Source organism: Microtus pennsylvanicus, chromosome 6 (assembly GCF_037038515.1).
Source record: "Microtus pennsylvanicus isolate mMicPen1 chromosome 6, mMicPen1.hap1, whole genome shotgun sequence".
Lineage (NCBI taxonomy): Eukaryota > Metazoa > Chordata > Mammalia > Rodentia > Cricetidae > Microtus > Microtus pennsylvanicus.
Window position 1 is genome coordinate 13,581,581 of NC_134584.1, and position 12,178 is coordinate 13,593,758.

Here is a 12,178-nt window from a genome sequence, read left to right on the forward strand (position 1 = left end):
TCTGGTCACCCCCCCTGCCTCCATCATCTTCGCTATACATCTGGGTAGCCTGAGGACCCAGCACACTTGGGAGATGAGGATTCCCCGCAAGTCCCGTGTGTGTGTGTGTGTGTGTGTGTGTGTGTGTGTGTGTGTATGCAAGGAGACGGTAGACTAGAGCCAGATAATCTGTTTTCATTGCCTCTCTGCTCATACAACAATTATCGAGCCCATTCTACCGGCCCGTGTCAGCGCTGCGCCTGCGAGGGTCACACCAGCCCTGTGCCCTGGTCACCCGGCCCCGCGGGTGACATAAATAATAATGAAACCGCTCCAGCGCTAGGATCGCTTGCCGTGTAGGCGTGAGAGTCCTGGCAGGGGGCGCAGTGCCAAGCCTGGAAGGCCAGTGTGGGTCGGTCACACTTGTTCCTGCTCCTCCCAGGCTTGGAAGCTGCCCGGGAGGAGGAGACCTAGCCTGCTCCACGTTCCAGTAGCCACTCCATTCCGCCCTCCGGGCTCCCAGGAGCGGTCCCGCCCCTTCATAGTCCCGCCCACAACAGGCCCCGCCCACCAACCGAGCCCACGCTCCGGCCCCTAACGAAGCTCTCCGGAAATTGCCGAAGCCCCTCTTTTTCCTTCCTCTCCTTTCCCTGCTCTCCCTTTCCTTTCACCGGGGCTCCCTCAGCCGTGATTTCTCCCTCCCCCTCCTTCCTTCCCCATTGGAAAGCAAGATGGAGGCTCGCTGCTGCCGCCGGTGCCCGTGATAGCGGAGCTCCGCCGGCCCCGGCCCCCGCCCTCGCGTGTCCGCGCCGTTGCCCGCGCCCCGGCAGGCCACGCTGAGGCCGTGGCTCCGCGCGTCCGCCCCGCGCCAGGCTCGCGGCTCCCGGGCGGTGTCCTCGTCTATGTGGGCGCGCTCTTCGGGCCGAGCCGCCGCCGCCCGCCGCCCCGGGACTGTGCGTCCGCGCGCCGGGCGCGGGCAGCTGGGTGCTCGGTGCCGCCAGGCCAGGCGCGGGCAGCTGGGTGCGCGGAGCTAGGGGCGCGGGGCCCGAGGCGGGCGCGGCCGCCGCCGAAGCCATGAGCGGCAGCAGCGGCGGTGCCACCGCCCCGGCCGCGTCCTCCGGCCCCGCGGCGGCGGCCAGCGCGGCGGGCTCCGGCTGCGGGGGCGGCGCCGGTGAGGGCGCCGAGGAGGCCGCCAAGGACCTGGCCGACATCGCGGCCTTCTTCCGATCCGGTGAGTCCCGCGGCTGCCCCGAGCGCTCGGCCGGCCCGGCGCGCCCCGCTCTCCGGCCCGGTACAGTCCTGCGCGCTCTCGTCCCTGTCGCCGCAGCGGGGCTTGGCGATCCACGCCGGCGTGTCAGGTTGGCCACGCCGCCCGTGTGCTGCGGCTTGTTCCGGGCGCCTTCGCTCGCTTCCCCGGTGCTCGTCCCTTGTGCCAGGGTAGACACCCCTCGCCCTCCCGCTGCAGTGGCCACGGCCCCGCGGGTTGGGGCGCCGGCTCTTTGTCTCTCGCTGGAGGGCCGAGGAGGCGGCGGCGGGGACGGCGTGGGCGGAGGCCGGTGTCCCGGAGGACGAGCTCACCGGGGCCGGGGACAGCGGGCTGTGCCTTGTGTTGGTCTCCGGGCCGCTGGTAGCTGGATCCCCGACCCCATTATCTGCGAGTGTCTTGGTTCGGGGCTCTAGCCCATCATCTAGCCTTGGCGTACGGTTCTGTGAAACGGGGCAGCCGTCGCACCTCAGCGAAGGGACCCAGGACGGTGGCCAAGCTGAAGCAGTGGTCGGGACGGCGGGGTCGAGCCATTGTCTCTGGGGGAGGCCCGGGGAAGGATATCTGGGACCGTGGTGGCCTTGGGGAGAGGTGCGGAGCCGGGGCTCGTGGGCATTGCGTGGGTGGCGTGGACCTGGAGGCAGTGCTGGGTGTTTGGGGGTCCGCTCTGGCGAGCCGGGGTTGGCGAAGGAGGAGGCTAGCGCGGAGCCCGGCGGGCGGGTAGGCCGGCGGGAGGGGCTCGGGTGTGCGGCTCAGGGGGCGTGACGGGGCGTCCCGGGGACCCCGGTGACGGCGCTTCCTCCTGGCCCGGCCCGGCCCAGATCCCGCGCGAGCCGGGCTCGCGTCCGCGCGTCCATCGTCCCCGCGTGCAGTCCGCTCTGCTTGTACGTCCCGGAGGCGGCCGAGGGCAGCGGCGGCGACCCGGGGGCCTGCATCTCGGAGAACCGTCCCTGGCGGGCTAGGCTCGGGAGTGAGGATGCAGACTCCGCGCTGGAGAGCCGGAGAGAGAGGCCCAGGTCCGGTCCCGGAGAGGCAGGCGGACCGGGGAGGGCGCGGGGCGGCGGTTCGCTGGCCTCCCGGAGAACTGCTGGGAGAGCCTCGGGGCCTGGTGAGCGGCCTGCACCGGGGTGAGCGCCGGAGGCTGACGGCTCAGGCTCTTCGTGGCTTCTTTCAAAGTCAGCTCCCAAATTGGGTGAGATCAGGACGGCAATCCGGGTCACGGGAAGCTAGCAATAGAAGCGACCAGCCTTGGGCGAGGCAGAAGTTAGCAGAGCCTTTGGATACCTGGTTTAGTTCTGTCTTTTTGATCTTTGTCTGGCAAGGTTATTTTTGATTCGTCTTAACCGATTGGTTATGACTAGAAGTGACACATTCCGTCTCTGTGGTGTCAGCTTGGGTTTAATATACTCCCCAGTACTCCATCTCCTGTGAGGTCCTTGCAAAAAGCAGAGGTTTAGAAAAACACCAACTCCCTCAAATGAAAACTTTAAGAGTTCTTGAATTTTTTTTTTATTTTTATTTTTTGGTGCTCTGCTGGCTGGGTAGAGCAGAACTAAGCCGTGCTTCCTCCATGCCCAGAAGCTATCATTTTTCATTTTTCTATCATCTGACATAGAATAACAGACTGACAAAATTCAGCATCTTGATCTTAGAGAGGGTCTTGTGCCCTGAGATGGGATTTTTATCATTTATTTATTTATTTATTTATTTACTTGGTGCTGGTGAGACTGAACTTTCTTATCTTTTATGAACCGTTGAGGAATGGCTTGTTCCCAATATTCCCCAAAGACATGCTGGCCTTGAGTGCCTCTTGTCACTCTGTTCCCTGCTCTTATTTTTATTCATTTATTTATTTATTTTTTTGTTTTGTAGTCATGGGTTGCCTGTTCAGTTTAGAGTTCCCGTTCAGGTAATGCCACTTCTGCATTCTTTTATCAATGTGACTAGACAAATTGATTTTTTTAGTTAATTGATTCATAGTCAGGAACCAGAGTAGGTTTTTGGATTGGCCTCAGAAGACCTGTCCCCTCTCAGGTGTAGTGTGCACCCCTTTTAGAAGTTATTTCTCACCCCCGCCTGGAACGTTGGATACCTGTTCCAAAGCTTAGTGGTTGCCAGCTTAGTGGTTGGCATCTAGGCCAATGGTGTCTAGTACAGGATGCAAAGGGGGCTGATAAGTTTGGCATGGGCACCAACCATGGTTGTAAAGATGGTGTTGGCCGGGGCCTCGTGGAATAGAGCAGTTAATGGCAGGGAACCCCCAGGACAGATTTGATTGTAGGAATGTGGAGGAGAATGAGTTGCTAATCCATCTGTATTGTCTTTAAGATGGGAAAATATGTTCCCATTGGCTGGGGAGGACAGGTAGGGTGTGAACCTCTTCAGGGTTCTTGGCCCTGAGCTTGCCAACATGTCGGAGGAGACAAAGGTTTTCTATTGCTTGCCTTCACCTTCTCAGGCCTGCAGCTGTGGTTGTTTGGCCCCCTTTCTATTTGGTCCTTCTTGCTTTATTTTTGTAGCCATAGACTGAAGCTGGTACCTGTGGTTGGATGAAAGAAAATGGTATCAGCTTAACAGAACTTTTAACAGAGCAGCTCGAAAATAGAATGGGCTACGATGTCATTCCCCCTCCCCCCATCAGTGGAGGTGTTCCAGCTGAGATGCTGCCACCTGCCAAGAGTTGAAGGTGGAGGGTGGGGGAGCTAGCCCTGGAGGACGACTCCCCTTTCCTGTACAGCGTTGGTACCTACACGCTGTTTTTTACTTTCCTTTGACTCTGAGGGCGGTAGTCCTCGAGCGTGCACCCACTTCAGGTCTCTCCTCCTATGCTGCTATTTTGTTGTCTTCTCCACGCTTTATTAAAGAAAAGTCCCTATGCATTTAGGTAATCCTGATCAGCCACCCTGAGGCTTGGCATTTACTGGCAGGCTAGTCAGTGCTAAAGTGGGTTGAGTGGGCAGCTAGCAGGTTTTTGTTTTGTTTTGCATATGTTACTGAAATTTGGACATCACCTTTCTTTGTTCAGAGTGGAACGCTGAAACAGATAAGAAAAACTCCCCCCCCCCAATTAAAAAAAAACAAACTAAAACAGAGCTACTGAAGAATTGAGCTGGACCAGCGTTTGCATTTTACAGATGAGGAATCCAACTCACAGGGAGGTCGTGTGGCTTTCTCCCAGTGTGGAACTGGGTACAGGTGGAATCAGGGTTAAGCTATGACTCTAGTGCTCTTCCCGGATGCCTGTCATGGCCAGGATGTTGCTTACATTAGTTCTCAGTGCCCCTGGGACCAATCACTTTTATTGCCAATCTATTTTGGGTCCCTGTCCTTGTGGCAATAAATCATTTTTTCAGAGCTCCGTATTTAACCTTGGTAGAGTGTGTGTATGGGGGGTGAGGGGGACTTACATAAATGCATTATTTTTAACCTGCTTGGCATGCTTTGGTTGGCGTTAAATGAATGTGTGGAGAACAAAGGTTTGTGGTTATTCTGAAGTCATCACGCTGGGTTTGTTTCTTTCTAAGTCTTATTCTGGATGTCTCTCTGCAGCCCTCTCTTCCCTAGGACTACATGAAGAGAATTGAGTGTGTCACTTTGTGAGGGAGCAGCGTGCATGCTTTTATATGCTTTGATATGATGGTTTCCTTTGGAGTATGAGCAGGCTTTTCTTCATAGTTAGGCTCTTAGTACCAGTTAAGTTGTGTTCTGGAGCTGGGAAGCTGTGCTCCATTAAGTTCTAGAACAGCAATTGTGTTCTGAAGTAGGGCCTTGCTACCCTCCAAATTCTGAAAAGGAAAGCTGAAAAAAGTGCTAGAGAGTGTTGGCCTCCTCTTCCTAGTGGCGTTGCTGAGCTGCTTTAGAGGACACTGAGGAATCTGAGATGAATAGGTAAATCCATCAATCCAGAAGTGACTTTGGAGAAATAACATGAAAACAGTAAAGTCACCACTGAAAGCAGCTTTCCATTGAGACATCGTGAGCTCGAGCAAGCTTGTTGAGGTGGGGCACTGGGTTTTCCCCCTCATCAATTTAACTAAGATTCAAGGGAAGGACGATTTAGCGGAAGCTATTTTAACCCTTTTAACTTTTCACCAAGATTTTTAAATGAAGTCAGTCAGTGGTGGTGTTCAAAGTGAAATGTGGTTTAATTATGATTCTTAAAGGTATGATTAAAAATGCAATTAAGATAGTTTTTTTTTTTTTAAGAACTACCCCCGCCCCCCTAAAGGCAGGGTTTTTCTGTGTTGCCTTGCCTGTTTGGGAACTAGCTCTATAGCACAGGCTGGTCTCTAACTCATAGAGCTCCACCTGCCTCTGCCTTCTTATTACTGGAATTAAAGGCATGTCCCGCCACTACCCAGCTTTAAAAAACTTTTTAAATGTTATGATGGATTTGGAATTTGTTCCTAATGGAAAGTCAGAGGTAATGTTTGAAGTTATCAACTTAATATTTATTTTGCCTACTCTTTACTCCTGCACTGAGAAAATAAAATGTTAATCTCGTATTCTTGGCAGAATTCCAGAGAAAAGTCAAATTCTTAATCAATAGCCACACTTACTTAGAAAAAAAAATCACTTATGTTGATAGAAGTGAGCTCTGTTACACTATAAAAAGCAGCAGTGGTGACCTCCCTCATCCCTCATCGGTTCTGCCGTGGACTGGTCTTTATGACCTTAACTGCGTTATCTTGACAGTACTGCCAGACGGGTCCTGGGTTGACAGTGAAGAAAGCACCTGGGTAGCAGTTCCACACCAGTGGGAGGTGCTTTCTGCTTGGGTGTCCTTTCCCTCGTTCCTGCGTCTCTGTCCTCTGGCCCCCACACTTGGTGAACTGACGGGTGATTGAATGATCTGCCTGGAGTACAGGCATGCTATGTATCTTCTCCCTTTTTATTGAATCTGATGGCGCGCAGCGGCCAGGAGGGGCTGTTGGCCAGAACAGCAGCGCAGGATTGAACCTATTGATGGGAAACTTCTCCGTGACCACTGGGGAGCTGGCTGCTTTACTTTTCAGCCGGATCCACTCTGGGGTAGACAGTTCATGCTTGCAGCTCTGAATTGATAAACGGAGCCTAAGGGTGTGGGGGAAGACTCTACTGGCCTTGGTGTGTGTCTCTTTCCTCTGCCTCTGTCCCTGAGTCTTCCTGATCACCCCACCTCACCCCCGAGAAACCTTGTTATAACCAAATCTTATCTACTTTACTACCTGCTTATAGAGACCAGTATCTCCAACACAGCTCTGTTGTGATGCTTTTAGGGCTCATGGGCCGACTTTGTTTATGGGAAACCTCGTTTTTAACACTTATGGTCAGTATGTAAATATTCAGGCTTTTATTTATTTATTTATTTATTTATTTATTTATTTATTTATTTTTATTTTATTTTTTTTTAGAGACAGGGTTTTTTCTGTGTAGCCCTGGCTGTCCTGAAACTCACTCTGACCAGCCTGGCCTCAAACTCACAGAGATCCACCTGCCTTTGCCTCTGAAGTGCTAGGATTAAAGGCATGTGCCACCACTGCCCAGTTTCAGTTTGAATTTTTAACCAATAGTAGAAACATTTAATTTTCTTCATGGATTTGTTTTGATCTTAATTTCCTCTTTCTAGTCCCTATCCACGTAAGGAAGCACTTTAAGATCCGAATAAGGAACTTCCCGCCCGCTTGGGAAAGTTTGTTCGCGTGTCGCAGGGTGAGGAGCTGGTGAGAGAGGCTCACTAGGGGTTGCAGTGAGCGGAACTGCTGCAGGAGGATGGCCTCTTGAGCTGTCTGTCCTGCGACTTCGCCCTGTGGAGTGTTTAGTCTGATGGCCATGTGCTACGGAGTGCATTTTGTTGATAAACACACTCGACGTGTAGATGACTACCCACATGTCTATGACTAATAGCTGCCATTCTTGCCGCTCTAAGTTTTCCCTTTCTGGGGGGTCTTTGCTGCTGTATGACAAGGAGAGGCGCACCCACAGCATGATCTGCAGAGCCTTGGCACTCTTGGCATTGAAGCAGGGTTTCTGGGGATGGGCTGTCCCATCTTACTGTCTGCAGAGCATCCCTGGGCTTTCTGATTTTGCAGCTACCCATTTCTCATTCTGAGGAGTAAGTGAATTGCTAACATGTCCTCCGTATGTCCTTCACAGAAGACCTGTAACCATGAAATAAACAACTGTTCCTGAACTTGCAAATGTAATTTCCACGTACAGCTCACGTGTAAAGGATAATCTCTGAAATTTTTAGATAAGAGTTTTTGGTACTTTTTTTGTTGTTGTTGGTTTTCATTTTTTATTTTGTTCTACTTCCTCTTCTTACACTGACCCCATAATACCTTTCAATTTATTTACTTATTTATTTACTTACTGTTTTAATTAGTTGTGTGGGTGTCTCTCCAGGAAAGCTGGTAGTCTGTTAGTATTTCTCTTCCACCGGCCACTTAATCCTGTGATTCGTCTGGTCCTATGTAAGATGTCTCTCGTACCTTTTTTCTTTGAAACTAGAATCTCCTCTTCAGCATGTGGTGCGGTTTTGATCATGGATGTCTGTCAGCTTCTTCTGAGGGTGCCTGACCTGCCCCATTTCACTCTTAGGAAGGCACCTGTCCCCTTTATTTTCCTAACAGAGGGAGAGAGTAAAATGACCTCACTGCAGAGTCTGGATTGCCATTTTAAAATTTAAATACATAGATCCTTGGGTGTTGATGGTCAGAGCTATAATTTAGCAGTGTAGATCCAAATAAAAGTTGAGTGAAAGATTCCAGGATACAGCAAGCATTTTCCTTGTGTTGGTTTGGACTTTATAATTTAGTGTCTCTTTCTCTTTTTTTTCCTGATGACAACAGATACTACTTTAACACAAATATTACAAGTAGCTGCAGATATCCAAGTGAGGTGTGATGGCCAAGTTGCTTTATTTGGCTCACATCTGTTGCGGACTACAGGGAAATCTTGATTGAAGTGTTGATCCCATGTCTTTGACCGTCTGGACTGGATCTAAGTGCTGGGAAGTGTCTGTGGCTGTAAATGAAGTGTTGGCAGGATGGGAAGGGCAGGGTGAGCTAGCCAGGGATGTTCCTTTGGCCATCATCATGTAAAACATCATAATGAGTCTTAAGACTTCCTGTCTAACTTAGGAAAAGAGCAAGCGGGTGTGAGGAGGACAGAGGCCTAGGAGCTTCTTTCGGAGTGACTGCGGGTGTCCTGGCTTTGTCTAGAAAGCTATTGCGTTGTCTCCACTCTTCCTTTGCTGTTTGTCATGTGCAAGCAGACTCTGTTGAGAGACAGTGGTACGGAGGAGCTTGATTTCTCCCTCCTCTTTAGTGAGACATTTCTTAGGCATTTGTTTTGGGCTCTTGTATCTGTAAGGCTCATTTTCATCAACCCACCTCATTTGGTCTCCTCATAGTTGATAGACAGCATGATCCTTATGGGATTTTCAAAAAAAAAAAATTCAGTTTTACTTCTTAGTATGTGACAGTTTCCAGAATTAAAAGGGTGGCTGGTTAGTGTGAAATTGTGGGTTACTTTTGACCCATTATTATATTAAGTCCTTTATTTCTTTTATTTTTGGCTTATTTATTTATTATGTATACAGTGTTCTGACTGCATGTATATATCTATATGTATATATACATATAGATATGTATATATCTATAGGCCAGACCAAAAGAGGGCACTAGATCTCGTTATGGATGGTTGTGAGCCGCAATGTGGCTGCTGGCAATTGAACTCAGGACCTCGACCTCTGGAAGGGCAGTCAGTGCTGTTAACAACTGAGCCATCTCTCCAGCCCCCAGTCTTTTATTTCATAGTAGCAAAGGTAACAAAGGGTAGGTCTGCATCAGTGTAGTTGAGTTGTAGCAACTCTGTTACTTTTGCCAATTCAGGGTGCTTAGTTGGCTCTGTTTGCACTGGTAATTACATTTAAAGTTACAGTTACTTGGAAAGGGAAGAAACAGTTTTGAGAAGTCAGATCTCGTGCTCAGCAAAGAAGAACTTTACTCTGATTTCCTACTTGTTACCATTGCACTCTATTTGCCTTGTCTGTCTCTGTGGATTTAGATACATCATTGACATATTGTTTTGGTTTTGAACCACTTGAGAGTAATTGACATATTGTTTTGGTTTTGAACCACTTGAAAGTAAGTGGCAGATGGGATGATGCCCATTGCCTCTAAATCAGTGGTTTTCAACCTGTGTGGTAGCAGATATTTCACGTATCAGATATTTACATTACAATCCATAACAGTAGTGAAATTACAGTTATGAAGTGGTTGGGGTCACCATAGCATGAGGAACTGTATTAAAGGGTCACAACATTAGGAAGGTTGAGGACCACTGCTCTAAATGGTTCTGTGTGTATTTCTAAGAACAAGAAAATGCCCTGACGTAATGACGAAGATCAGGAAATTATCACTTTTTTTTTGTTTTGTTTTTTTGTAACCTGGGTAGGCCTTGAACTTGTGAGTTTTTTGCTTTGGCCTGCGGGGCTGGGATTACAGGCCCATAGCACTGTACTTTCTGAGTACAATAACATCAAATAGATCTACCAACTTAGTAAAATTCTATTTGTTCCAGAAATGCCACATTAACAATTAAGAAGTAAAAAAGATGATCCATGATGATTTTAAGACCACATATTACATTTAGTTTTTGTAATTCCTTAGATGCCATCAGTGAGAACGTCTCCTTAGTTTTTCTTCTGTTACCTGGATGTTATTGAATATTTGTACTGATGACTGTCTGTTAGTTTGACATGTAAGAGTCCTCATTAGATTCTGGCCATGGAGGGTTTCTCATAACAACATGAGCAATCCTACTCATCCAGCTTCCCTGCTTCACCTAGCTGCCCCTGCATCCAGCTGCCTCACTGTCATCCAGCTTTTCTCCTGCATCCAGCTGCCTCACTGCATCCAGTTATTTTACTGTGTCCAGCTTCCCCCACCATCAAAACTTCCTCATTGCATCCAGATGCTCCACTGCATCCAGCTTGTCCCTTGCATCCAACTACCCCACTGCCATCCAGCTGCTTCACTGCACCTAGCTTCTCCTCTGCATCCAGCTGCCTCATTGCCACCCAGCTGTTTCATTGCATCTAGCTTCTCCTCTCCCTCCAGCTGCCTCACTGCCTTCCAGCTGCTTCACTGAACTTAGCTTCTCCTCTGCATCCAACTGCTTTACTGCCATCCAGCTGCCCCAGTTGTCTGCATCCAGCTGCCTCATTGCCACCCAACTGCCCCACTGCATCTAGCTATTCCAGTGTGGTAGTGGCACTTTCATCACTTGGTTCAGGTGGTGACTCCAGGTCTTGTTCCCTTTGTAATTACTTAGTGTTTTGTGGGGAGATAATTTGAAGCTGTGCAAAACCCTCTTTCTTTCCTTTCTTTCCATTGGTTAGTTGTGGGGTCTCTTGTAAATTTTGTCTGAATTACTTGTTACTTGGTTTGCCAAATGGTGATTTTTTTTCTAACAGTATCTATCATTCTTTGTTATTGTTTTTCCACCTTGAAGAAGAGATTCTCCTTCTGCTTAACTTAATGCGTGTTGCTAAGTGTGTCCTCATGAACTGCGTTCTGTGCATCATGTTAGTTTTGGCCCTGCTGTCGTTATCTTGTTTGCTGCTCAAATTGTCTGCAATTTGAACAGTGGCTTCGGGCTGACTCCCTTATCTTTTGTGACCTATCTCCATCATTTTATTTTATTTTTAGTTCTTTCTCACTTCGTGGCACAATAAATAGTTCAAGGATCATCTTGTTTTTCCCTTACCCAGCCCTGATATCAGCCATTACTGATTCATTTTAGCAGAGTGGGAACTAAGTGTGCTCATTGCCTGTAGAACCTCTCAGTGAACTGAGCTCATGAGTGTGTGTATAAATACTGCATAACCAAACACACACTTAACGTAATTACACAGTTACATTCATACTCAGGGCTCTTTCTGCACCTAACTGTAAGAAAAACCCTGGGTTGGACTCAGACATCTGGCTCATACATAGGGGGCTGCGTGTTCCTGGTTCCATGTTTTTTTGCTCTGCTTTGATGGGGGAGGTGTCTGGCTTCTCTTACCTCATGTGCAGAAAACAATGGCAAAATGATCGCCTCTGCAAGGCAGTGCACAAATCTTCAAGTTGAAAATGTTGATCAGCAGTTCTGGTCAGCAGATGAAGCCATGATCTTCAGCTCCCCAAAGCCTGCCAGACACCATCCGCAGCTTGCTTTTCTGTTATGCTCAGGGAGTTGGAAATAGGGAGTCACCAAGAAGAAAAGAGAGATTAACTTCAAATAGATACGGTTTATTAAAATGACACGTATTGTGGGGGAAAGTTTATTGTCTTCATCTCGTTGTCCAGTACTTGCTGGAGAGAAGAAGTAAAGGAGAACTAAGAAGGTGTTAGATCAGTAAGAGTACCTGGCGAGGTGTCTGCATGGGAGCTGGAGTGAGAATGGTCTCAGGCCTGCAGTGCACTCTGCCTCTTGAAGTCAGGAGTCATGGTTTAAAGATGCGGTGCTGGCTGCCTTTCCCAGAGACCAGCTGTGGTACATAATGTAGTGATACTTCTGGCTCAGTGTGTGGTTTCTGGGAAGGATGCGAGTGTGAACTGTACATGTGTGCACACATGTATGCACTTAGTTCTAGAAGTCATAAAATGGTGGGTGAGATTTTTTTTGTGTTCCAGGCTCTTCTGTTTGTTTATTTATTATTTTTTTTTGCATGAAATCATGATGTGGAATTTTGATCTTTGATTTGGGGAGATAGGCTTAATTTCATATATTGCATTCTGCGCTTTCTATAAATATTCTTGTTAAATTGAATTCTGGGAAATTTGGCTGCTGTACCTCCTGAAGTCCTTTGTATGACTAAAACGTTTTGTCAGAAAAGGATGGTGGGTTCTAAACACTTTAAGAATGATGTTAGTCAAGTTGGAGTGTAGAAGGTCGTGACTGAGG

General features: G+C 48.6%; 1 protein-coding gene across 4 annotated transcripts in view; it reads left to right on the plus strand.

The window, feature by feature from the left end:
• Positions 1-592: 592 nt before the first annotated feature.
• Trio (trio Rho guanine nucleotide exchange factor) overlaps positions 593-12,178 on the plus strand; it is a 289,908-nt gene continuing 278,322 nt past the window's right edge. For 2 of the 4 annotated variants that reach the window (XM_075975801.1, XM_075975802.1), the window contains exon 1: positions 594-1,210. In XM_075975801.1, the coding sequence (XP_075831916.1) occupies positions 1,054-1,210 (157 nt within the window). In that variant the 5' untranslated portion in view covers positions 594-1,053. Of the gene's footprint in view, positions 1,211-2,092; positions 2,260-12,178 lie in introns of those variants that run through there. The other 2 variants (XM_075975805.1, XM_075975803.1) reach the window with 2 other exon arrangements.